We start from the raw sequence: 27,294 nt of genomic DNA on the forward strand, positions 1-27,294 counted from the left end.
TATTATGTTTCTGCCACCAAAAAAAAAAAAAAAAAAAAGAAAAAAAAAGAAAAGCGCCCTTAAAACAATTAATCTTAAGGCTACTTGTCTCGAAATATTTGCTAAGGCTCGGGCCCGGGAGCCGGGCGGAGGACGACGCTGCTGCCCGCTCCACCGCCGGCCCGGGGCCTTCCCGCCGGGGCGGAGGCGCCTGCGGGCTCGGGGCGGGCCGGGGGCAGCCCCGCAGCAGCCCCGCAGCAGCCCCGCAGCGCGGAGCTTGGTGCAGTCGGAGCAGGTATTTTTCCCTCCACACCTGGAGTTGGGGTGGGCTCTGGCTTCCTCCCGGCGCCGGGGCACGGCCCGGGCTTCCCGGCCGGCGGCGGCGGGGCCCCCTCACAGCCCCGGCCCGGCAGGTAACGTCCCCGGACACCTCTGGGCCCGTAAACGGGCAGGGAGTGACGGGCAAAAACACGGCCTGGAGAGGCTGTCCCTGGGAGGGCTCCGTTCGCGGAGCTTACTTCTCGGAGGGAAACCGGGCTGTACGGGGCCGTCTGTCGCCGTAACCGGCCGTTTGCCTGGCGTGGCCGCCCGCGGGGTGCCACCGCCTCCCGCCTCCCTCCCTCCCGCTCCGCCGCCTCCCCGTCGGGTCCCCTGCTGAAAGCAGAGGATTTGTTAACCGTTCGTGATACCCTAGCCCCCCAATTACTAGAACAGTACTGAAGTTTCTCTTTGTGGCATTTTGCAAGTCGCCGTCGCACGCAGGTCACTCCCCTTGGGAAAAGTCGGTACCGGTTTGGTTGAACGCGCCCCCGGTCCGCGGCGGGGCTCGCACCCCCACGCCCCGCTTGCGGCGGGGACGGACCTTCCGAGCGCGGGGCACAGGCTGGGGGTGGGCCAGCCATTGCGGGGACCCCACCGCCCCCGTCCCGCCGGGCACCGGCTCGGCCGCAGCCCCCCCGCCCGCACCGCCGGGCACCGGCTCTCGGGCCTCTGCCTGCCCGGGCGCTGCGAGGTGCCCCCGCAGGCACAACCCCCCTCGCTCTGTAGGAGGGGAAGCCGGAGGGAAACCCGTGTGCAGAGAGAGACATCAGGCAGCGGGTGAAACCGAACCGCCCGGCCCCGCGGCACCCACGTCCAGGGACCAAACCCAGAGGTCCCCCGGGAGGTGTGTGCTGCCAGGGCAGCGTGGAGCCCCAGCCAGAAATCACAGGCGCCCACACATACTCGTTATGCCGGTCTTCCTTCCCTCCTTCCTTCCTTCCCTCCTTCCTTCCTTCCTTCCTTCCTTCCTTCCTTCCTATTTCTATTTCTATTTCTTTCTTCCTTCCTTCCTTCCTTCCTTCTTTCTTTCTTTCTCTTTCTTTCTTTCTTTCTTTCTTTCTTTTCTTTTCTTTTCTTTTCTTTTCTTTTCTTTTCTTTTCTTTTCTTTTCTTTTCTTTTCTTTTCTTTTCTTTTCTTTTCTTTCTTCCCTTCTTCCCTTCTTCCCTCCTCTATTTCTTTCTCCTTTCCCTTTCCCTTTCCCTTTCCCTTTCCCTTTCCCTTTCCCTTTCCCTCAAGGACACGTTTCTATTTACGAGGCTGCCCTCTCCTCGCCCCTTCACCTCCCCTGGAAACAGGCGGAGAATTCCTTCCGAAATCCTTAGGAGAAATTAATGTATGCGCGCAAACCCGGAAAGGGGATAATTGATTTATTTCTAATAGAGAGGAAAGCAGTAATGTTATCGGTCAGGAATGATTGCCTGTGTTCTTAATAGCTCTAATTTTCACTGTCCATTTGATGTGCTGCAGGTTTAATATAGAGCACTTACTAATCCAATTAAAAGTGCACCTGGCCTGGAAGAGCTCTGTAATTAGCAGGAGCATTTTTAGCTATTTCCACTGGAAAACCGTGAAATCATCTCTGCTGGCCTGAAGGACTGTAGCGGGGGTGGGGGCGCGGAGGGGAGGGAGGAGCGGGGCCCGGCGTTCGTGCCTAATCTTTTTCCCTTGAATTTTTAACAGTTCCCGTGCGGGAGGATGCGGCCGTTTCGTCTCGGCGCACTCGGTGCCCGGTAGCGCAGGACGAGACTAGGTGGGTTTCACGCCGCTTTGCCCCGCCGCCCGCCCCAGCCCGGCCCGGCAGCCTGTCCCGGGGGAGCGGGGCGCCGGATCCGGGGCCCCGGGGGGGCGCGGGGGCGGCGGGGTCCCCCGCCAGCCCCGCGGGGCCGGGCGCGGAGCAGGGACACGGGAGGCGCTGCGGGAGCCGCGGCGGCGGAGCGGGGCCGCCCCTGCCCCGGTGCCACCGGCCCCGGGCCTCCGCGGGAGCGGCGGCGGCCCCGGAGCGCCCGAGGCGGCTCCCGGCGGCGGACGGCGCGGGAGCGGCCCGCCGGGGCTGCCCCGGCGCGGCAGCCGGGCCCACGCAGACGCACACGCCGCGCACACGGGCGCAACTCGTTGAAAGAGGGGGAAAAGCAGCTCAGGGCCCGTCTGGGGCTGCGGGGGCGGGGGCTCCGCGCCTCCGCCGGCGCGCCGAGGGGTCGGGGCAGTCCCCGTTCGCGCCCCCTCCGCGCGTGTCCGTGGGTTACGGCCCGAGGCTCGCGGTGGCGCCCCCCCGCCGCGGCCATGGGTGGGAAGGGTTCCTGCTCCCACGGCCGGGGCCGCGGCGGTGCCGGCGGCGAGGGGCGGCCGGGGGGTGCCGTGTGCCCTCCCGTGCCTCCCCGCTTCCCGCCGCCTGTTTCCCAAGCACGAATTAAACCTGAAGTAGCTCCGTCTTTTTTGTTAATCACCCTTCTCCCGCCTTCCTTCCGCGGGTAGCACACGCGTGGCAAGGCGTGCGGTGTGGCCGCTGCCTTGGGAGCGTTTCTGGGGGGCTGCGGCTGCCGGCACAGCCCCGGCTGCCCGAGCCCGGCGCTGCCCGGGGCTGGGCTTGCCCGGGGCTCGCCAGCCGTTTTCTCAAAGCTTCGGTCCTCGGGGTGCTTCGTGAAACAAAAACGCTGCGTAAAATACAGGCGGACTTTTACTGCCGTGCGAACTTCTCTTGCCAGCCTGCTTCTTGGGTGCGTGGACAGCTTTCCTGAGCAGAGCCGGCGGCCGCCGCGCACCCAGGATTTGGGGTTTGTTTTTATGCGCTTAAAAAGTGATGGAAACGCTGGGTTCGGTGGCCGGGGCGCGGGGGCTGGGGAGAGCAGGACGGCGGGCCAGGGCCGCCCGGGCGTGCGGGGCACCGGCGCTGAGGCTGCCGGGCCGGGGCGGGCAGGCCGGCTGGGGCCGCCGGCTCCGCCGCCCGAGCACCCCGGTGCGGAGCCCGCCGGCAACCCCCGCGCTTTCCCGAGCGCCGCTGCCGCCCGTCCCGCGGCGGCCGGATTCGTTTATTATTCCGGCTCCGGATTTTTGCCTAAATAACGCGAACCCCCGCCCTCCCCGGGGCCGGTACCGGCCCCGAAACGATCGCCCGGCCCGTAAAGGAGAAGCGGACTGGGAGCCCAGAAAACATTGTTTCCCTAATTTCAAAGGGGAAACCTGAACGATTCTCATCCTTTTGATTGATTAAGGTCTTGAATAACTTGAAGCTCGGGAGTGACAGTTACTGAATAGACTATTGCAAATAAAGAGCACTGTGGAAAGCTGGGCTGGCACTTCAGAGTGTAAAGGAGGCGAGTTTGCTGGCACTTACCAAGTTATAAATAAAAGGCCATGCACAATAGTACCTTCTTTAAGGACAGACAGTCTTTACAACACTCCTGGCGTCATATCCTGCTGTGGTCACTTCAGCTCCTAGGCAGACTTTACCTCTTTTATTTTTCCAGCAGTTTAGTTTGAATACTACAATAAATTCCTGGGAACAAACGCTTGTTAGTGAGACTTTAACACGCACCGCCTCGCACCCATGTACACCCGCATAGGCACGCTCACGCACACGCATGCAGTGCAGGGACACGCTCCTGCCATCGATTTTTAAAAGCAGAAGCCCCCACGGAGATCTCACTGGCAGCTCTCGCTATCAAAACCGTTAGCACCATTTGGTCCAGAGATGTTTCGTCTGGACGGCGAGAGATTTCGGTACAAAATAAATAAATAGAAGGAAGAAGCTTTTTTTCATTTAAAAAAAAAAAAAAGAAGGAAGGTTGTTCCTCCCCTGCCCCCCGCCACTCGTGCCCGGAGGAGCAGAGCCCCGAGACAAAGCACTTGATGGGCAGCGAGGCCGGCGCTGCCCCTTCGAGTCTGGCGGGGCAGGGCTGCGGCCCCGCGGGGCCCCGGAGGGACACGGGTCCTCACGGGTGCGAGGTCCGGGCCGCCTCCGGCTGGTCCTCCCATGCCCTCCCCGGGGCCGGGGCGGCCGTCGGGGCACGGCCGGCCGCTCTCTGCCCGCGGCGGGAGGGCCCGGCGCGGGGCCGGGCCCCGCCGGGCCGGGCCGGGCCGGTCACGCTGCGGCCGCGCCGGCCGGGGCGATGCGGCGGAGCCGCCCCGCTCGCCCAATCAGCGGGGGCGGCGCGGCCGGGCCGGGCGGCGGCGGCCAATCGCGGCGGCGCCGCCGCGGAGCCGCGCCGGGGACGGAGCCGATAAATGCTCCCGGCCCCGCGGCCGCCGCGCCCCGCCGCACCGGGGACAGCGCCGCCGCCGCCGCCCCCCTCCGCCGCCCGCCCGCCCGCCCTCCCTCCCCCGCGCCCAGCCTCGCCGCCCGGCGGGGCCCCGGCCCCTGCCCTCCCGGTGCGGGGCAGCGCGGGTCACTGACAAAGGGGCAGCGGCGGAGCTGCCTCCTCCCCGCCCCCCGGCGGCATCCCCCACCCCCTCCCGGGACCGCTCCTGATTCGGTGGGACCCGCTGACAGCGCGGATCTCTCCTAGATCGGCCCTCACCTGGATATAACCCTGCCGGGCCGCCGCCGCGATGACAACTCTGGCCGGAGCTGTCCCCAGGATGATGCGACCCGGGGCCGGGCAGAACTACCCCCGCAGCGGCTTCCCGCTGGAAGGTGAGGCCGCGCCCGGGCTGCTCCCGCTCGGGAAAGCGAGATTCGCTCCGTGCCGGGAGCCGGCGCACGGAGGGCTCCCCGGGCAGCCCGCGGCCCCGGCTGTCAGAGCCGCCGTCCCGCGGCCGGGCTGGGGCAGGGCCCCGTCCCGGCACGGGCGGGGCTGGGGCCGGTGCGGGGAAGGCCGGTGCGGGGGGAACCGACCGGGAGGTCGGCGGCGCGGCGGGCCCTGAGCCCGCTCGCTCGCAGGGTGAAGGGCAGTGCTCTGGGGAGCCCGAAGTTAGAAAAAAGTGGGGGAAAAGTTAGGAAAAAAATTAAAATAAACGAAACGAAATCGAAAGGGACTTTAGAAACGAGGGCTTGTCCCGGGCGGGCCGGACCGCCGCAAGTGGCGGTTCTTCCTCCGGGCAGCGGCGGTGTGGGAGCCCCGCAGCACCGGGGAGCCCCGCAGGCCCCTGCCCGGGGAAGAACGGGCGTCTGCGGCGGCTCCCGCCGCTGCCCCCCGGGGCGGCCGAGCCGCGGGCCGGAGCCCGAGCCGCCCGGGGAGCCCGCGGGCCTCCCGCGCCGGTTCCCCTCCTTCTCCGCTGGAGCCGGGCAAGCCCTGCAAGCCGGCTCCGGTGCGAGTGCAACAGGTGAAGCCGCCCCGCCGCCTTCCCCTGCCCGCCGGGGCGGCAGCGCGGGGCTCGGCGGGGGCCGGCGGGCCCCGGGCGCGCTGCGGGGCGGCTGGGCGGGCGGGGGCGGGTGGCGGCGAGTTGCCTTGCAGAAAAGCAACGACAAAAAAAAAAAAAGAAACAATAACAAGAAAAAAAAAGACCCAGCAGGATCCGAAGGAGACGTTAACGCCATTTCCCCCTCCTGCCTCCCCTCCCCTCCTTTTCTAGTCTCTACTCCTCTAGGCCAGGGCAGAGTCAATCAGCTCGGAGGAGTGTTTATCAATGGCAGGCCTTTACCCAACCATATCCGACACAAGATAGTGGAGATGGCCCACCATGGCATAAGGCCCTGTGTCATCTCTCGCCAGCTGCGAGTGTCCCACGGCTGCGTCTCCAAAATTCTCTGCAGGTACCAGGAGACGGGCTCCATCCGGCCGGGGGCCATCGGCGGCAGCAAGCCCAAGGTGAGCCCCTCCGCAAAGCCCGGCCGCGGCGGCGGGGAGCGAGGCCCAGCCGGGGCCGGGGTCTGCGGGCGGGGAGGCGGCAGCCCCGCAGGGCCGGGGGCCGGTGCGGGGCCGGGGGTGGGCGCAGACACGCACTGCTCACAGCAGCGCCCGCCGCGTCCCTGCCTGTTGCTCCCAAAGTTCCCGAGGCTTTAAAAAATCCCCTAGCAGTTGCGTGGCAATGTTTTTTGGTTTTGTTTTTTTTTGATCAAGAAAATGCTATTTTAAAAAAATAGTTCTCAAACGAAACTAGGGAGAAAGGGGTCGTTTTGTGAGCGCTCCGCGGTCCAAAGCCCCGAGCGCCCCACACTTCGCCCCGCGGCAGCCGCGGCCGGGCTCGGCGCTGCCGGGACGGACCGGGGAGGCGATCGGTCAGCCGCCAGGGCTTGCACAGCGCGGCGGGATCGGGCCCTCGCTTCTTTCGTTGCAAAGCGCAAAAAAAATTACCTGTATTTCTGTCTGCCTACTGCTCCTTCACCCGCTGTTTACTTTTCTGTCCGCTCCAAAGCTGCGTGTATTTATAGCTGCATCGCTAAAAAGTTTGCGCTCACAATAATGCAGACAAATACGGATACTTGTCTCAAGATTAGCCTCCTCCTGCTATTGCTTTTCATTCCCACAAAAGCGAAGTAAAGGCTTGAGTTTCCGTTGAAAGTTGCTGCTAGATTTTTTTCCCCTTTGTCGCTTCTAAAGCAGCAATGCCTGAACTTTCCCTTTCGGTGTTGGGACCAGAGATATTTTTTTATAAGCGTGTTACCCGAACGAAAGGCTGCTCCCAGCCGGGAGACCTTTGTTTTGTTTGAATTCGGCTTTATTTTAAAATCTCGAGGCCATCGGAGAAGCCTCTCGGTGCTCGGACCTCTCAGCGGTTTTATTACGCTGCTTCTTACTTGGCGCTGCGAACTTTGTGCAGCCGAAACTTCACTGGCTCGGAGCTTCGCTCACACGGAGCCCTCCTCTCATCCCGACCCAGAATTTCCCCGGGATTTTCTCTCGGCCGCACGGCAGCCGGTGCTGCCTGACTCGGGATTTCCCTTGCCGAGGGCTCGATCCCACCTTCCGGAGGAGTGCCTGGGAAGTTTCGTTTAACCCGCGGGGTGCTCGTCTTATGCGGGCCCGTTGTTACCTGTTACGTCCCCTCCGATTTTAACCTGCCCGTCCTCGGGGTGTTTTACGACGCGGTTTCTACGCGGGGCCGGTGTCGGCTCTCGCTGCGGCCGGGCGGGGCGGCGGCGGGGAGGCTCCGGCCCCGGGGTCCCGGCGGCGGCAGCCCGGGCCCCGCGGCCGCGCAGACTGTGCCCGCTCGCCTTGTCTTTACTGAAGCAGGTGACGACGCCGGATGTTGAGAAGAAAATCGAGGAATACAAGCGGGAAAACGCGGGCATGTTCAGCTGGGAGATCCGGGACAAGCTGCTGAAGGACGGGGTGTGTGACCGCAACACGGTGCCGTCAGGTACGGGGCGCCGGCCGGGCGGCGGGGGCTCGGACACGTCCCGGAGGGCCGGGGCCGGTACGGGGAGGGCAGCGCGGTTCCCGGGGCGAGCCCCGTGCCCGGCGAGAGCGGAGCCCCGGGCCGGTGCCCGTGAAGCGGTCGGCCTTAGCGCGCTGGTACCGGCAGAGGCGTCCCGGGAGGGTTCCTGCGCTCGGCGGGGGTGTTTTTAATTAAATCGCAACTGCATCCCCTCCCCTGCTCCTGCCCCGCTTCCCCGCCGGGCCGCTGCCGCAGGGCGGCTCGGGGCTGGCCGGAGCCCCGGAGCCGGGGAGCAGCTCCCTGCGCCGGTGCGTTGTTTGCCGGGGGTCCCACGGAGCCGGGGCGGTATTTGTGCGGGTGTCCGTGGGGTTTTCTCATCACCCACTGCCTGGGCTCGGGAAAAAAAATACTGGCGGGGCGGCTGTGCGGGCGCTGGAGCGTGGTGCGGGGCAGTGCCCCGGGGAACCCCCGCAGGGAGGGGAGCGGGCGGCCGCCCCCGAAAGCCCCGGCTGGCGGCGGCCGGGGGGGACGCGGGGCAGCGGCACTGGTGCGGGGCTGGGCTCTGCGGCCCGGCCGCCGCGGGGGGCTGCTGGGGACGAGCCCGGTCACAGCTCTGCGCTCCCCCCGAAGTGAGCTCCATCAGCCGCATCCTGCGGAGCAAGTTTGGGAAAGGTGAGGAAGAGGAGGCCGAGCTGGAAAGGAAGGAGGTGGAGGAAGGCGACAAGAAGGCCAAGCACAGCATTGACGGCATCCTCAGCGAAAGAGGTAAAGTCCCCTTTCCCCCCTGCCCTCTTCGTGGAGCCCTGGGATCGGCCCGTGCCAGCTCGGGGTGCTGGTGGGTATTGCTCCCCTTCTCCCGGAGGTCGTCCTGGGCCAGCGCAGCAGGAGGTGTAGGGTGAGGAGCTAGCCCGGGTGAGGAGCTAGCCCCGACGGGGCAGCTGCCATGTCCCATCCGTCCCGTTCCCACACCGGTACGCCCCTGCAGAGTGTGGGAATGGTGTGGAGGTGGGGGCAAAGATGGGGGTCGGCACTGGTTTGGCTTTCAATAGCAGGGCCAGGGAGGGCCAGAGCCACTCAGGGGCTGCTTTGCCAGCCCAAGCCCGGCAAAAGGCTGCAGCTGCACAGAAGGGGTGGTTGTAGCCAAAGGGTGCAGAGCCTTGAGTCTTCACATCCGTGGGCAGGGCAGGGAGCCGCATGTTTCGTTTCTTCTCTCAAAACTGCTGGGAAAAGCTTGTGTTGGTGGTTGGTCAGGGGCTGCGAGGGGGTTGCAACCTGACCAAGGCAGAGGCGAGGGGCTGCTCCGGGGGCAGCCGCTGCCCCGCTGTGGTTGTGCCCAGCTCCCCGGCCGGGCCGGAGCGGAGGGGCAGGCGAGGGCCCGGTTGGGCGGCCTGTGCGTGGAAGTGGCTGCCCAGCACATGCACAGGCACTGGTGAAGGCGAGACAAAAGTACCAAATGAGCTGGTCAAACATTTGTACAACTTTTCCAGCTTTTACAAAGAAGGCCTTCTATACACAATCTACACTTGGAGATGAACTTGGAAAACAAAGAGGGGGGAGTCCATTGAAACTCACACTTTGGCTTTGCACAGACAAAGCTTCAGCTAGCAGCAGCTTGATGTGAACAAAAGAAGGCAACCTTTTTATAATTCAAGGAGAAAAGAAGAGAAAACAGCCCCACAAAAGGCTGAGAAAAGACATTATGGGCTTGCAATGAGGGATGAATTATTCAATGAGCCCCTAATAGCTGATGCTCCATGCAGTTTTATGGACTCTCCACCGTGGAAAAAGTAGCTGTTTTTACCTAGAAAATGTTTCTAGCATTTTTAGACATTTAGAAATGCTGAGTACCATTCAAGAAGGACAACTGAAACCCGTTCTTTAAAAGTAGGATATCTCCTTGTTGTGTAGGAACAAACCCTAAAACACTCCCAAAACTTAGTTTTCAACTCTGTTACTAAAGCTTTCAGGGAAGCCTCATCTTCTGTGTGTCTGTGTTTGCGTGGATGTGTGTAATACAAACACGCAGAAGATGCTAATGAAGTAATAGATTAAGGTGAGAAGGCAGAGTTTGATTGCCCAGTCTAGCTGCCCCTGTGTGATGGGTCACAGAGTTTCCCCCAGAACCTCCGGCAACAGAAAATTGTTCTGAGAGGGATGAGCACCAAGGGAAACATAGCTAGACTCAGTGCCCTAGTTGTTTTAAAATATCTAGCTTTTCTGCCTTCCTGAATTTCTCAACAGAGATTAGAAACAGAAGATAGGAAGCCTTGATAATATCCCTGCTTTATGGAACAAAAAGTAATTAATAGAGACAGCAAGAGAAAAAATACTATTATCAATATAACCCACCCCTCTACTTCTCTTTGAAATACTCTTCCTGTTCTTTGACTCTCTGCTCTTTAAAGTGCAGCTCCTGATCTACTGTAAATCAGTGTCTGGGTGCGTGGCTGCCGCCCTCCAGCCCGGGGGAGCCCCGAGACTCTTGCAGGAAAAGCACTGGGACTGGCAGTGCCTCGCTGCGAACGGGGGCTCGCTCGCGTCCCCCAGCACGGCCGTACGAGGAGGCTGCGTTCTGCCCTCCGACGTACCCCCTGCTTTACTTTCCGCGGGTGTGAATGTCCTACTTTGCTTCTTCTGAGTTCGGTCAGTGGCAAAATTCCCCCTGACTAAATGGGGTAGCGCAGCCCTGTCCTGTCCTCGCGCACGCACGTTTTTGCTGCATGAATGTGGCCGGGCAGTTCTCTGCAAACGGCAGCTGGATAATCCCGTCTGTTCTGTGGCAGTGCCTGGGAAGGTTTGGCAGTTGGAGGGAGATCGTGCTCTTCCCCGCAGCAACGCCTGCTCCCCCTCCCTGAGTAGCAAGCTGTTGCTTAATCTTATTACTGGAGTGGCTGGGATGCTGCAGTGCGAGAGAGCTGCTGCTCAAGAAAAGATTTGTTACCATACGTATACCTTACGTATCGTGTGATACTATAGGGACAACACACTGGAGAGTTCATTATAAGGAAAAAACAACCACAAAATACATCCACCGCTACTTTCTGTACCTGGCCAACAAAAAAGTTTCTGCTTCAATTCCCATTGCCAGCAGAGGAGCTTCCATTTCACCCCGTCTATAAAAAATCATCAGGTCAGAGCCTGCTCTCATATTGAAATAACTGGCAGCGCTCCTGAGGATTTTGATGGTGGAGGATCGTATTTGCCAGTCTGGGTCAGCGGAGGGTGCCCGCTGACAGGGCGTCTCGGATGCCCTCTCCGACGCTTGGGTTGCTTGTAGTATGGCTGAAGGTTATCCCGGCAGCACGCAGCAAAACCATTGTGTGGTAGCTCACTGCCGAAGGCTCTCCGTGGGAGTGCTCTGCGTTATGGAGTGAAAAAAGTGCAGTATTTTGGAGTCTTTGATAGTTTGAGTAATTTTTACAGCTCTGGTCTCAGGCTCAAGGTATCCCGGTAGCAGGAGCGTGGGTGCAGGTAGATGCGAGGGAAGGCTTTTGGTTAGGTCAGAAAGCAAGTCCTGGGGCTGAGCGTGGAATCACTCTCCCGCTCGGGAGCACACATCTAGTGCTGGACATTTGCTGACGTTGCCTGAAATCCCCTCCTCACCATGGGCAATTGGGTGGCTCGGGGAGAGGCATTTTTTCCGAGGGAAAGGATAACAATTGTTGTAATTTTAATGGTAGCTAATTCAAGATTTGGGATTTGGGGAGTACTTACAGCAGAGTGGGATTAGGGAAAAGAGAAACATGATAGTTTTGAAAAATGTGCGATAGAAACAGTGTATCACATGGCTTGGGATTTCTCCCATCATGTGTATAAGCGTAGGTAAGCTTTCATATGCCCCGCTGTGATTCTGTTTCAGCCTCTGTCCACAGACACTTAAATCTGATTCTGTTGCCGGCCTTTACAGACGCCACATGTGCAGCCCGCTTTGCTGTATTTCAGCATTTCTGTCAGTGTCACCCTCTACCCTCAGTTTGGACATATATTTAAAGAAAACCGTGATTGTCACAGTGCGTATCAGGAAGTTTATAGTTCTATAATAGCATATCTGTATTTCTGCATGCGTGATATATTTTTCTTAAAGGCATAAGCCATAAATAAAGAACATGAAAGAGAAACTTTTGTGCCTTTATATGGTACATCGGGGCGTATTTTTAGCATACCCGCTACAGAAGAGGGAGTCGCTTGTACCTTTAGTGGGAGTTATGCGCGGCATGGTTTGCTGACTAATCTGATAACTTCCCTCTTCATAAGATAGCTGTTGTTTTCTGGCAGAACCCGGTGGCTTTCAGCGCTCAAACGATGGGGCGTAGAGCTGGTCCTCGGGCCCGCTGCGAGCGGGCGGCGCTGGCTGGGGCTGGGGCTGGGACCCCCCCGCCCGGCCTCAAAGGGGGCCTCTGTTCCCGGCCGGCGGAATTGGCCCCCGGGCCCTGTCCTGACGGATCCTCCCCCAGTCATGCACACCCGTCCAAAAAGGGCCCTACTCATCCCAAGCCTCTACCCTTGGCTGTACTGAGAGCAATTCAGGCTACAGCAGACTAAATTGCCTCCTTTATTTCCTTCTTACTTTCATCTTGGACCAAACCCTTCCCCCCTCTCCCTCCCCTTCCTCTTTTCTTTTTTTCTGTGTGCCTGAGGCTCACATTAATACAATTTCAGCACCACCCCTATTTTTGTGTGTGTATGTGGGGAGTTTGAAGGGGGGAAAAAAGGACCTTAGCACAAAAGCCCTGCTCAGCAGCTAGAAAGTTCAAGCTGCTGCTGCTGCTTCTCTCGCTGTGTGATGCTTTTCCTGTTTGCAAGTTTTGGGAAACATTTTTGCTTTGTACTGTAATGGAATTAGAGGACAGATGCTGACTGTAAATGGGACACGCGACTACCAGCCCCTAGCTTAAATATTTAGATGCAGTGTTACAATTACTGACTTGATACACAGGCTTTGAAGTGGTGGCACATGATCTAAAGGGTAGCTCGGGCTAGATGGGCTTGCAGATGTTTTAATTAGAGTTGGTCAGTATCATGCAGCCAGTTATTTTTAGGTTGTTAAACTAATAAAGGCAGTTTATTGAGGGACAGGATTAACATGCAGGCACCAGATATCAGTTTGAGTCATCTCATTCATTTCTGCATCGTTGACTGTCGGGTTAGCGGCCGGAGCATGGGACGAAGCAGACGCTGAGTTGGATTTTGGTTGTGATTTTCTGATGCAGGGCTTGTTGTGATTTTGCTCCAGCATCCTCTCCGAGGGCACGTGAAATACTTGTTGTGTGAAATACTGTTGTGTCCTCATGGCTGAGAAGCACAATGTGTTCCTTCGCTAGTGTTCGCAGTAAAGATTCACTTTCTGAATGAAACGTGATGACGGTGGCTGCAGGCAATTATCATCTTGCGTCTGGAATTTCATACAGTACTTTACATATTTGGTCACTAGCAGGTCTTAAAAATCAGCTCGTGTAACTTGAACAGAATTTCGTTTCTGAGGTTCTCAGAGCTGACAAGAAAATAGTGCTTAATTAAGAAAAACTCCCTAGTGGCTCCAGGATTTGGCTCAAGGCAGGTAGTGCTAACAGTATTTTCTGTCTTTTTCCCTTTCTTTCCTCATGTCTCAGTAGTGTGTGAGTCCAGTCCTGGATAGAAAAGCCAGGTGCTGCGCAAGTGTAAATTGAAATAGGTGATGAAGTCTCTTTTACCTGGGCTGTAGCTCTGAGCTTTGTTTCTTCTGCCTGACCTGTTGTCGCTGTGGGGCTCTGGGCCAGGCTCCCGCTTCCAAATCATTATTCGGAGCTAAAAATAATACCTGATGACCTCAGTGATCAATAACTCACCAACAGGCAGGAGCGTGATGTCCCAGCATGCTGAGCACTTTCAGAAAGGTGGTAAATGTTGGTGTTTTGGGTGACTTCAGAGTAGAGTTTGCTGCTTCAGAGATGCCAGGAGCAGCCTGTGCCCTCCTGTCTTGGGGGCGAGCTGGGGACTTTGAAGATAGCGCTAACTAGCAGACTAACTGCATGCTAGTTGCCTTCCATAAGCACTAGTAATACTTCCAGCTGTGGGAAGAAAGGGTGTTACTCAGCCTAGCAGCGGCTCTCCGAAGTAATATGTAGATGCATCATATCCCTTTCTTGAAATCATTATTTCATTAATGGGTTTGCATGTTTTGCCATCCTAGGAAGACTTTCCTTGCCTTAAAAATAGTCAGCACCTATTCAAACAGAACCACTGTGGCTGTCCTTTCCAGTTCTTCTAAATGCATGCATCTAGAGCAAAGGCAAATGTTATTTTAGCAAATATCAGGATTACCTCACACACAGCGGTTGATTTACTTGAATTTGCACCCGAGTTTGCATCTGATTTGGTTGCTCTGGAAGTCTTAATAATTGATTAGACTTATACAGTGTCATTCTGGAAAGGGTGAGCCAAGAAACACGGTCAGTCGGCTTCGGTGTGGCTAGGACTTCCTCCGAAAATGTGATTTTTATCTTTGGCTTTCTGGATTCTCGTACACTTGCAAAATCCTTGACGTCAGTAGGAATTTACCATGGTAGGGATCAGGCTCTTCCTGAAACCAGCTCTGTAATGGGCTGAGCAACTGCAGCTCTGGGGGAAATCCTTAGGTTTAGGTTTACTGGATCGGGTATCAGACCTCCAGTTCTGCAAACGCTATCATATGCGGGTAACGGCGAGGAGTCCCACTCAAAGGGCCTATTCATGTGTGTAAAGTTACTCATGTGGGTTGGGGCAGGCAGGAATGGGGCCCAAATTTGTTCTATTTTGTTAACAGAAAGCACCCACTAAACAAGAGTGTGACTCTAATCCCGAGTGAAAGTCTGGCAAAATTCTGATTGAGGGCAAGGATCTCTCTACCTGTGGTTACACAAAGGTAGTGATGGTATCAGCACACAGACAGAGATTTTAATTAGATAAAAAAAAGATTAGAAATTAATGCTGAAAGTAAAAGTTGATGCTGATGAAATCCTTAAAACAGATTATTTTCCGGGTCTGATTTTGAATAGTAATTCTCTGTTGTATCAGTCAAAACCAATGCTTTTATCTAACACTTACTCAGGGAAGGTGTAGTTTGGTATTAGGTTTACTTATTGATAAGGGTTGGAACAGGGTTTAGAAGAGGGAAGCCAATAAAGTTGATAGTGATAAATTATCACGAGTCCCCAGGGCTGTGTAATAAAACTGCATTGGGAAATGAAGCAGAACTACAAAGTGCTCTCTGGTTAATTTAAGAAGAAATTGAGTGAAACGCAAAGCAATAAATCAGAGCAAGTCAGTCAATGTGAATTTCTCCATGTAAATGTCACTTTAAATCCTACCTAACACACACATGTGGCTAGAGAAAGAACAAAATATATAAATAAAAATGCAGGATACTTCCAAGTGTTTCCCAAACTCTGAGCTCTCTGGTTAATAACAATGATGTACAGTAACATAATTCACTGCAAGACCTTGTTTAGCGTAGTGTGAGCACAGCATTTTGCTTTATTTGCCCTGGAGTACTCCTGCCCCATGCTGTTAAACTAATTCAGTTTAAATCACTCTGCCGAGAAAAAAGAGTGAAGTGTAATGAAATTAAAACTCACTGAGGACGCATTAGAGTTAAAGTGTGTCATGTGCCGAGATTATTTAGTTAGTGGAGTTTGATGTAATTGTCGACAGGTCATTTATTCATCCTAGTAAATAAAGATTCACGAACTATTAAGAATGTGCATATATAACTAGTAAGACAGTAAAAGGCAATTAAGCAGTCAGTTTAATGTCTTATCTTGCTGGTTGCCCTACAGTTGTTTTACAACTAGGAATTAAAATTTGAAAAGGAAGTTTTCAGTGTCCCTGGCCAAATATTGATTAAGTAGTTGTTTGCTGATGCCATTGTGGCACATAAAAAGGCCAGTAGTTCTGCCCCTTGTTGTTCATCTTCCATTGTCGCTGATTCTTAACCTCGGAGATCAAAGGAGGATCATTTCAGTTTATCTGTCTTGGAAAATCCTTCTTTGCTCCTAAACCCGTATGGATTAATGGCCAAATTGTCTTTAATGAGATGTGAAATTTGAATGGAATCCTTATTTTGCATGGTGTGTTGGATGTATGCACTGTTACAGTTTTGTGGGGGATTTTTGTTTAGCATTATGGGATTTGTTTTTGTTTGAATCGTTTTCTTTTTAGTATACAATGCACTGACATTTTACTATTACAACAGGTAAAATATGTGGTATTTCACTGAATTTTCATGAAACTGATTTTATTGTATTTACCCTTTTTGATGAGTGTAGTCTAAAGAAATAAAAAAACACGTGTTTTTTTTTATACCAAATCACATAGGAGATAAACGGTCCAGGGCTGCCACTGAAAGAAAGAGAGTTTGAGAAGCCAGACAGTTCTCCAGATTGGGCTCTCAGTACAAAGGGGACACAAACGAGCTTGCAGCATTTCTTTGTGCATTTTCTTCAGTTTTGATTTTATAGAGCTCACTTGCATCGGCGAGTATAGTTGTACTGCCCCTCCTCAAAAAAGGAGGGAAAGTTGGGTCGGCCAGGCTGTGCTGAAAAGCAAGCAAGAGTCCTTGAGAATAATCGGTTCCTTGTTTCCTTACAGAAAGCTATACTTAGTTCAGAGATAGTAAAATATATTCCACCACATACTCAGTAGAAGAGGCTGTGCAGTCTGGATGTGTTATGTTGGCTTGTAATTACGATATGAAGTTTCATCTGAATTGTAGGGTATGTGAGCATTAGATCCAGGTCCTGCTGCTTCCACTGGCATATCTGGACACAGAAATTTAGCTTCACAAACAGTAGTAAGAAGCCTGGTAAAGGCAGAGAGCCTCTCCTGGTGTCACATTGATTTTTACGTGGGTGAGCCTCCTCTGCTGTAGTGACAAACAGCAGAGTAAAGGGCTAAACCAGAATTTTTTAAATCAGCATTTTCTAATTCCCTTTCTTAAATACACTCTGTTTTCATTTTGACTTGTTATCTCTGAATAAAATATCAGTCCGTGCATACTTCACAAGTACTCAGCTACTTTAGGAGACATTTTGCCCCAGAGTAACAGCTAAAAATCTTTGAAGGCATTTTAGGTACAAATCTCCTTAAAGTCCATGAACTCAACTTGTTCGTTTCCTTGGAAAGCTGTGGTGAGGACAGTGATATACATTCTACCTTTTGATTTTTTTTTTATGGATATTTGCCTGGATGTAGACTTGCTGCCAAACATGACCAATGTTTATATCATGCACAATTCCATATAAGGACCTGTCTTAAGGATTTTTGTATTTATGATATGCCTCATGTTGGATGTCTGATCCAAAAATGACTATGTAGTAATTTCTTTATCAGATATAATGTCACATAGATCACTGTAGTCTGAATCGTATGAGGAATAAACTGTCTGCAGCTGACATTTCTGCAAGTAGACAGCTTATTCAGCCCCTGTCAAATCTTATTCACCTTATTTAAATGACTAGGACTTTTCATGCCAATATAATCAGGATCTGTTCCATATACCAGCCCCGAAAAGCAATAACAACTACAGTTCTGGCTAAATTGCTCTTCTTTGTTAAAAATGTAACCAATGTATAATCTATATACCCGCTGTGAGGCAGTAGCGCCAACATACTCAGTGTAACCAAATTGGACTTAAAAGTGCTTTCCGTCCCTACATCTTTAACTGGCTCCGGGAAAGGTGGAGATGAATATAGACAGGTTTTATAGAACCCAGGCTAGCGCAGTAGCAGGGAATGCTTCCACAGAAAACCCCTTTTTACTGAAGATGATGTGGCAGGACTTCCTTTTAATTTTGAGGGTTCGTTGTTTGATCTGGTGTGAAGTGCTGAAGAGTTGGAGCATGAACCAGGGGGAGCAGTGGCCGAATGAGGACTCTGATACTTACTCAGCCCCTCCAGTCAGACTCAGTGGTGAGAAAAAAGCCTGCACAGAACTAGCTGGAAGTCAGGTTTGCACCGGTTTCACGAACAGCAAAATAAATTGTTTTCAGGAGGGAGGTGTTTTGATAGAAAAAAGGGAAGTGGCAAATGTTTAGCTAAAGAAATGTGAAAATGGAAGGTGAAATACACTATTTTCCCATTTTCACAATGAAATCCTGAGAAGTATGGATTTTGGCAAAGAAGAAAAACGAAACACCCAAAACCTCAGGAAATCCATTTACCAAGGTATAAATCAAGATTAACTCCACTGCAGCTGGTGGACTGATGCTGATGTGTGAGCAAATGCTGAATTAGATCATCAGTATTTACAGGCAAGAAGGGATAAGTTTCAAATAACTACCATCCTGCATATTTAACTAACCTACTTCTAATAGTTTCACCAAAGCCAGAAAACTTATCTAAGGACTGTTTACACAAGAAGTGATGAGTGAGTAGGCATCAGACCTTTACGGTGCAGTATTTTTGAAGGAGGGAGGTCTACAAATTTTTCTGTACATTTTTCTTTAAATTCTTAATACATGCAGTGCAGAGAAAGGCATCGTATGCTCTAACCTCTCTTGCTGCCTATGGTAGCTATTACATGTATGGTATATAGCTTAACTATGTTCTTTGCCGCCGTCTGTGGAACTGGAAAATGACAGAAGAAAACATTTAGGAATCTATTTAGAAGATCATACAATAGATGTTGCAGTTAGGAAAAAGCCCTCTGGGTTCATCCCCGGTTTAGCGCAGTTGATTGGACTTGCTTCCTTTTAAATCAACAGGATCAAGCAAAAGTGCTCAAATATTTGGCAACTATACAGAAAATCACACAAATGCCTGTTGCTTTAGCACCCACAATTTGTTTTCCAACAAATACAGTGTTACCTTTTGAAAAGCCCTTAAAACTGACTGCTCGCTCACCTCTGCTGAACAGCAGTGGGACTGGCATAAACTGCATGTTGTGTGCGCCGGGGCAGGTGATTCGGGCCAGCCTGCGCTGAGCTGGGGGCCAGCAGGGACTCAAGCAGCGAAAAGTATTGCAGGCTCTCGGGATGCTCACTTCTGCTGGCGAAAATGCAAAATGGCTGCATACAGCAGACATTTTGTTTATCTTTTTATTATTTCCTTTTCCTTCTATGTTTAAAAAGTTTCTTGAGACCAAATTGTACTGTCATTTACATCTGAACAGTCCCGTTCTCTCATCGAGGGCTATGCAGGTTACTTAGGGTTGAATTTGGCCCTGGTATAAAAGTTTAATCACATTTCAGATTTGAGGTAACTCATTCGCTTTCTCAGACTTAGCAAGACTTTTTAGTACTAAACACCTATTTTCATTGATAAATGAGAGATCTGACATGGCAAGTAAGTGTAGTTAAAATAAAATGTTTCAAGCAGAGCAAATTAAAAAGAGATGTTTTAGAGAACCGCACTTAGAAATTTTCTAACACATAATTTAGCAAAAAAAGGCAAATGAAAACCCTGGCGCTCTGCTGTGAGAAGCTCTGTAACCAATCTGCTCCATCAGTCCCGGCAGGATGGGAGGCAGAGTGCTGCTTGCTCGGGTTGATTTCTGGCTCCTCCCTGGCTGAAGGGTATCACAAGGGGTGGCGTGCTCTGTCCTCCTAAACTGCATTCCTCCCCTCAACCTCTGATCCCAATCAACACAGCAAATGAAATTTTGGGAAAGAAATCAGGAGCTCTAATTGGAATGGTTGGCAAACCCTACACTATGACAGGCATAAAGAGGATTTTTCTCCAAACTCTTAGAGGTCACTTGGCCAAGGAAGAACTTAAAGCAAGCCAGGATTCAAAGTTACTGTACTTTTCCTGCGTTGGCAGTCGAAAAGATGGAGTGATGATTGATGACATAAATATTTCTGTTAATCTGACATCAGGAACAGACTTGTCAGCCCTGGAAGAGTAAATCAGAGACAAAAATTTAGAGTGAGTATTAAAAGAACCCTAAATACATCTAGTATCTGAATCCAGATAATGGTAGTTATAAATCAAAAATAAAACACCCCAGAAAAGTCGGGGGGGGGGGGGGGGGGCGGGAAATCCTCCAGGTGATGAAAGAGTAGAGTAGGGACTCATCTGTTTCCAATCTTCAGCATTACCATGCAGAAGTCACTCTGTTAAAGAAACAGGCCACCTGGCACTTATTTTTTGGCCACTGGCTAGCACTGGGAGGTCATGCAGAATGAGGGGTTTCCCGGGATGACAAAGGGGGAACTCCTTTGGATGCACTTTGTTTTCTTGCTATGTTACTCTTGCTGTTTTAGCCTCAGGGGTTTTTGAGGAGTGATGTGCCCTTGGGGTGCCTTGGACAAGTTTTGCAGGGTCGGATCCTTTGGTTAAAAGAGCCATTGTGCTTCTCTGAGTGCAGTTCACCACAGGGAGGAGAGCCCTGCAGGGATTCAGGGCTGGGTGCAGTACCTCTAGGTTCAGGAGTGGCTTCCAGCCCAGGCAGGAGCTGGTGCTACCCTGTTTCCAACCTGGGGAGCTCCTTACTCTGCCCTTCTCTTCAAGGAGACTTGTAAGTGCTTTTCATTTTTTTTAACGTGAAGTAAAGCTTCCACAGGACTGTTGTGTTCTCTAGGTGGAGATGTTGTAGTCACAGTTGTGCTTTGTAGGTGGTGTTTTGCACTTGGTGACGTTCAGCTCTTTGAGTAGATGCCTTAGGTCCCAGTGATTTGGGCTAAATGGCTTCCCCCCGCTTGCACAGCTGGTGCTGGTTTGCTGCTGAAGTTCCCACAGCTGCGGGAAAGGGGCTGCCAAAGGCATCTTTCCATAGGCTTTAACAGTCTTCTAACTGGGCTATGGTGAGTGTGGTTCTGCATCTTTGGGGTGGGATGAGAGAGCTTTTTTAATACCCTTTTTGAGTAGGAAAGAGTGATCTTGATGACTAATGTGCTTATAAGTAAGTGATAGCCCTAAATACAAACAAACAAGGAAAAAGTGGTCATAGCAAAATTAGTGCTAGAAGAGTTGCGTTTGGTTTGGAAGAGGACTGGTTTGAGTTAGTATAATTTGCTCTGCGTTTCTCAGAGTGACTTTCTGCATTGCTTGTGCCTGGAGCCAGCTGAGGTGGGACTGCTCACTCCCCCTCCCCGGTTACTGGTCTCTGCCTCTGCTTGGTCGTGATCCCTCAGCGCAGGAAGAAGCTGTTTTTTCTTGCTTTCTATGCTGTCCTTAATTTTTATTTTTTTCCTTCTGTTGCTGTGCATCCTGGCAGTGTGTGCAGTGGAGAAGGGGCTGGAATGTAGGAGATCTGTCTGTGTCAGCTGCTCCTGTTTGGCTAAATCCTCTCTTTGTATCTTTGTGTGGGGTTTTTTGTTGGAAGTGGGACCAATGATATTTTCCTTCCTTAATGGTACTTCCAAATGTCTGGGATCTAGAAATAAAAAGTGCTATATAGGTTCAGCTGTCATAGCTCATCTGTTGAAACTGCAAATCCAGATGAAATGATGTCTTAGCATGAATGCTTTGTAGCTAGAAAGGATTGTAACCTTTCTTTGGAAGACCAGTTGGGCTTCCAGCCTTCAGGGTGCAGAGCTGGGGAACACTAGGTTGGTTGTAGAGGGGCCAGTGCGTGCTCTCTGGTCCAGTGGCCCATGGTATGGAGCACTTAACTGAGCAGAGTAATGCTGCAACCCCGGGCTCAGAGCAGCAGGTGAGTGTGTTTTGATGAAGTAGATCATGACTGGGCATTTTTATTTTTAATACTTTTGTTACTATTTTTTACAGCAAAAGTGGATCAATAACTAGTATGGTCTGGGATTAAGTTAATGAATTCAGAGGTATTGCCTCAATTTACATTGAGGCTCTGGGCCACAATGTGTTTACTGGAGTACAGCAATTAATGATACATACTTTTCACTGTTTTGCTTGGTTTCCCATGAATAGCCTGCAATTTTCTCAAATATGTGATGTGGAAAATCTGTTCAATAAGATGCAAATATTCTTTCATTCTAAGTAAATATTCGATGTATGAAACTTATGTGGTTGTGACTGGGCATGCAGGTCTTGGACTGTTTTCTCTTCTAGAACTGGGTGTTGCTGTTGCATTCACTAAGAATTGATCCTAACTTCTGATAGCTGCTTAAAACATTTCTTTTTAAATTGGTTTTTTTTTTTTTACTGATATACTTGTTAAAATAGAAGTATGAACTGAGCAGAAAAGGAGACAAAAATTCATGCTTTAAACATTCTTTCGTTGTATATTGCTTGTATTGATAGTTTAAAACTGTAGCTTTCAAAATCTTTATGCAACAGAATGTATTTCTTAGTAGTGGGATTTTGTGTTACACAGACTGATCAGAGAAAAACTGCTCTGGTTTGTTTTTAAGCTTTTTTAAAAATTAAATCTGTACTTTCTTTTATAAACATTTTTCTTGACAGAGAGAAATAGTCTAGTGACTTGGACGTAAAGCTATAAGCCAAAAAAATGAAGAGCCAGTTCCAATTGATAGACTGGCTTGAACTTGTCAACAGGTCTTAAAAAAGAAAAGTTTTTAGATGTGTAACTGTAGTATAACTTGCAGTAAGGCAAGATTTAATTTCCAGAGTTGCTGATACAAATACTTTTTACTGATTTCTAGAGTTTCAAGGAAAATGACATTGTTACAATCATTTTTTTAAACAGTAAAATTGTGAGTTTTGTTTTGTGTTTTTTTTTTTTTTTTTTTTAAACACGACTAATTCCATTAATTAATAGTGTCAAGCATGTGAGACTTCTCATAAACCTCAAAAAAGCCTATTGAATTTAATGGCAAGACTTGCATCGTCTTTAATGAAATTGGGTCAGACCCTAAACTAAGAGGTTTTTTTTCTCTCTCTTCCCACCCCCCTCGCCTTTTCCTTGAGGGGGAAAAAGTTTTGGTTTTTTTGAGGAAACCGGGGAATTCTAGCATTCCTGGGCATGAGAGGAGAATACTGATTAGAATCAGGCAGAGAGCAAGCAGGTGCTGAGCATGTTCATTGCTTAACCCCCTGCCCTGCTCCTGCATCCTCGCCCTGACCCAGCGCACAGACCCTGCAAATAGCAGCAAGTTGCCAGATGTTGGAGATGGTTTCAGGGAGAGCGATTATTCACCAGGTCTCATCTAAAACCAGGGAGTTCCTACAATGGTTGTATTTCATGTCTGAAGCTGGGCTGGATAAGCCACTGGAGACTCTGCTGGGGAAAAATACTGTATTTCTGAGGACGAGAACTGGCTGTTCTGTTGCTAACTGCTGTGTGGCTGTGGTATCCGTTTGCAAAAAGTAATGCAAAAAACTAACAAGCAGAGCAGATTGCCTGAGGGGAAAAAGCTGTCTATTTTTTTTAATGAACAAAAAAAGATTTTATGGCTTAGAAACAGTACACCCAAAAGAGAGGTGTGTTTAAAAGTTAGACTCGAAAGCTTTTGTCTGGAGAATAATACGCTTGGTGTAAAGAGTGGCACAATGGAAGTCTTTTCTTCTAGTTATGTATGGGCGAGCATCAGTCAGCCAAGGAAGAACTTCAAAGGCCAAAGTAAAAACTTGCTAGGCTCTTTCTTTCCTGACAGGTTTTTCTTGAGGTAAGATGGGGGAGCTGTTTATGCTGGGAACCGGCTCTCTCCTCCTGTAGCAGAGCGGGCAACAGATCATGTGCAAACCAAGGTACCCAGTCTGAACTATCTCTGTTTCCAGTTGACGTGGCTTTTTGGGAGCTACTAAACTATCCCATCTCATAGTCTTTCATTGCTTATTCATAAAGAGGTCTCAGAAATTCCACTTCTGCCTTGCTGGGAAGGCACCATGCCAGACAAGAAGGGAAAGCTGTTTTCTAAATGTGATCCTAAGGAAGATGATCTATTTCTCTGCCCAGAAATTACTCATTATTCATACACTATAAATTGCCTTTAAGGTGAGAAAATAGCCCCAATGTCTTTTAATGGTAGTCCAAGGATGTAACGGCTGTGCATTAAATCAGCCACTGAACTTCATGTCTGTCATGTAAATAACATCCAGAGAAAGGTCTTCAACGTGACCTTACATCATTATTTCATTTTGTGAATTTTGAAAGCTTTTTTTTTACCTGGGAATTTATTTACATGATGTTAAATGCAGCAGTCATTTACCTAGGTTAAAAATGGATTTAAGCAGCAATTTAGTGTTACCTGCAAGGCTGTGTTCTGGAGGCATGCAAAAAATTATGCTGCTACTTTGGCAGACTGTGCGTGTCACGTCAGTTGTTAAAGGCAGAGGCACAATGGAGAAACCAGAGGATGTCTAACGGAGAAAGCAGCTCCTCTGTGTTCCCAAGACCGCAAAGCAGAACAGTCCATACCACAAGCCCAAAATACAGTTGAACTAAGCTGCCTCTCCTGCTGATGCATGCAAGGCTATTTGCTTTCTGGGGAGTGGGGCAGGGAAAGACAATCACCTTTTGGTACAAAAGAAATATTGCAGCATCTTTGCTCTAATACTTGAGAAATGCTTGTACAGGCAAGAGAGCAACCCTTCTGCTAGGGGTTGTACGTGAGCATCACTGAGTGTGGCTTGTGCCATTGTGGAGCCAGTCATCAAGCAAAGCTGTGGGAGGAGAGCACCGGGTCACCTTTCTTATGAAGCATGTAGCAATTTATCTGAGCATCGGAGAAGGCTCAGGTATGCTGTTCTCGTTAAGTGTGTTTGGTGCTAGCCTGTATTTGGGCTTTAGTGCTGTGAGAGGAGACTGGTGGTGGCTATTGGGTGTGCTTGCTCTGTGTTCCCATCCTGATCATCTAGCTGTGCCAGATGTACAATTTGAGTCCCTTTCCATGACAGCCCTCATTCATTTAGCTATGCATTTGGTGGGGAAGAGGAACCAGTAATTATGTAATTATGAATGAGCTGGCAATAACATGTTTCAGTAACTGTTGCATATTGTGTTTGAGTTGATGGCTTCAAGAATGGAAAACAAGGGATGACCTGGAAGATCTCTGCATGCTCTGTCTTTTGGCTTGAGCCTGTCACACGTGCTCAGGCATCCTTGGCTTCAGTCAGCCTGTTTGAAGAAAATGGGGTTTCTGTGAGGCTTAGGTTGAAAATAAATTAGTTGCCCACAACAGTAGCAGTTATGGTGATATTTGCTAGGAGTGTATTATGTGATTTATCTAGACAGAGTCTTTGCACTGCTTTGAAGCCATCAGTGGACGGTAACTGAGAAAAGGCAGCTTAGTGTTGATTGGCTTAAATTTGCTACGCAAGAGTTTGCGCACCTATTGAAGAAAACCGCTAAGGAAAATTTCTGTAAGTGGGAAAAAAGATGTGTTACCACTGCACTGATGATTTCTGGTGAGATCAGCTTTGTTGCTGAGAGAGTTTTGGTCATCTGAACGGATGCTATTTTATAATACATTTCAAATGTGCAATACCGCAGCCTATTCATGTTTTTTCTTTTGGCATAACGCAATGCCATCTAAATCTCTGAAAATCAAGTCTGTGAACGATCAGTTACAATTAATTTTATCTTCCATTTTGGGAAAAGGGTGAAAGAATAAATAGGAATTGGAGCTAAAAATGGGACAGTAGGTTTGGATTTGGTAGAGCGTTGTCAGTGGGATTTTAGTTTTTCAAAAGTAAGGAGAGGCATTTTGGATTCTGGTTCTGTTGTGGGCTGACAGCCTTAGACCATTAGTGGGAATTGGAGAATAGTCCTTGTTTTGCATCAGTTGTACAGAGCTTAAAACATATTTGGGAAATGAGAGAATTTGGTTCCCACTTGCATGGAACATTTTTAGACTCTTGCAATTTGAATATAACATTTTTGACCATGATCATGTCTCTGTATTCTTGTCCCCAAAGTACTTATTTATTTTTATAAAATAATAAATAAAATGTCCTTTGACTTCCCTAGTGGAAAAGCACTAGATAAATTCAGGGTATTATTTTTACCCTATTCCTTCTCCTAATTTAAACTGCTGGCAATTTGCCAGAGGTTGAGATAGGGGAAAGTTGAGGACCAGGAGGGATTCTTATTTTGCTGCCGCTTTTCATCAGACATTCATCACTCACAGAGTAAGTGCCACAGGCATTTGCAGAATGAGTCTTTACAGGTATCAAAATAGAATGAAAACATGAAAATTTGTCTGACAAGTTTCTGTTACACAAATATTCCAGATATATTTGGGCATTTATCTGTCTTTGTCCTTGATGGCACGGGGAAGAGAGCTGTGTAAAGAGCTCAGCATCAGGTTCAGCACACTTAGATTTAGTCACCATCGTCTCCTTTTTCCTCTATGTTTCTGTAGTTACTGTGTATCACTGATTCAAATTTTAGTAAGAGAACAGTTTTTAATCTCCTCTTATATGTTTTGATAGGTTACAAAGAGGAAACCAGCATAATCTGAGATACTGACTTAATCTAATTACTCTTGTGAAACAAGAAATAATGGACTGAGGAATTACAAATTTGTACTTCCATGTAGATGTTCCAATAAACTAGCAGAAATTTGTGCCATAATACAGAATGTGTTTTAAGACCAGACTCTGGTCCTAGCATCAAATTTGATGCCTACAGGCATCAAATCAGAGCGGTTCCTTTGTCGAAGTCCCTTGATTTCCAGGAGTGTAACAGAGATCTGAATTCGGCTTTATGGATAATTCTGTACAGTTTGAACAACTGAGGACTTTTTCCTGAGCAAGGACATGTAGGAGGTACTGCCAGGTATAGGATTATCTGTGTTGTAAGGCTTAGTTATTTTTCTAATTTTCCTTTGGGGATATTAGTTGATGTTTATAGGGGATCTTTGTTTAAGTATATAAAGCAAGTTATGGCATGAATAATGCAATGTTTTTGGGTGAACCTGAAAGATTTCTGGTCACTTTTAATACAACTTCTGTGATAAGGTGGTAAAGCACACTTTACCCTGATGCATGTGTTTATCTGATATTCGTCCCCTGAATGTATTGTTAAGAAATCTTACAGATATTAAGGAATGATGCTCTGTAACTTCTGCTTGTTGGGTGTGTGTCATATTTCGCATGCAGAAGCGTACAGATGTACAGAGCAGATATACGTATAAGTATGGAGTTGTTGGGGCAGTACTGGGGCAGAGCTGAGTCTGACCAGGCACATTGCTTGTGCAGCTAGGAGAAAATCAGGTACTTGTTACAATAGATGCATCTGTAACTATTTCAGCAAAGCTGTACCTGCTTTTATTAGAAAAGGGATGCAAATGGAGGATTTTATGCATATTTTAAGAAAAGTTTCATTTGCTGCTCAGAGGACTTGCTGTCAACACTCATTAGAGTCTCCAAATTAACAAAACAAAACAAAAAAAAATGAACAAACCAAAAACACAAGACCCAAAGCAAACCGAAACAACAAGCAACCCACCCCAAACCCCAAGATTCAAACAAAATCCAATCCTATGCATATGCTCTGTGTGAAGGATAATTTAGTAAACTAGGCTATATCCTCTAAGACACTTTTCTGGCACCACTCCATGTGAACACTGTTAATGTCCTTTGAAATACTTTGTGCTATTGTCTTTCTAAATACTATTTGGAGATTGTGCTGATCAGGAGATCTCAGAACTGTTTTCTTCTGGGAAGATACAAGTCCATTGAGCATGAAACTCCACCAAATCATGGCAATTATGGCAACATTTGGTTCTGAAGAAAACAAAAGGAAGGAAGAATTCAGGCTACATAAAAACACTCATTTCAACATTTTAGAGAACTAAATATTTTTTGTTTGTTAATTTTAAAATCTTGTTTCTAATTTTTAAACTCAGCGTTAGAAAATGAAGATTAAAGGACTGATAATTTTTTGTTGTTGTTGCTTTTCAGA

At 49.7% G+C, this 27,294-nt stretch overlaps 1 protein-coding gene across 2 annotated transcripts in view; it reads left to right on the forward strand.

Moving 5' to 3' along the window:
* Positions 1–4,845: 4,845 nt before the first annotated feature.
* The window catches only part of PAX3 (paired box 3), a gene marked incomplete at both ends in the record, with an annotated part of 80,557 nt that continues 58,108 nt past the window's right edge, over positions 4,846–27,294 (forward strand). The window contains 4 exons of one of the 2 annotated variants that reach the window (XM_082321010.1): positions 4,846–4,930; positions 5,809–6,044; positions 7,407–7,536; positions 8,185–8,319. In XM_082321010.1, coding sequence (XP_082177136.1) covers positions 4,846–4,930; positions 5,809–6,044; positions 7,407–7,536; positions 8,185–8,319 — 586 coding nt within the window. The remainder of the gene's footprint in view (positions 4,931–5,808; positions 6,045–7,406; positions 7,537–8,184; positions 8,320–27,294) is intronic. The other variant, XM_082321011.1, reaches the window with a different exon arrangement.

Source organism: Platalea leucorodia (genome assembly GCF_965183815.1).
Source record: "Platalea leucorodia genome assembly, chromosome: 8".
Classification (NCBI taxonomy): Eukaryota; Metazoa; Chordata; class Aves; order Pelecaniformes; family Threskiornithidae; genus Platalea; species Platalea leucorodia.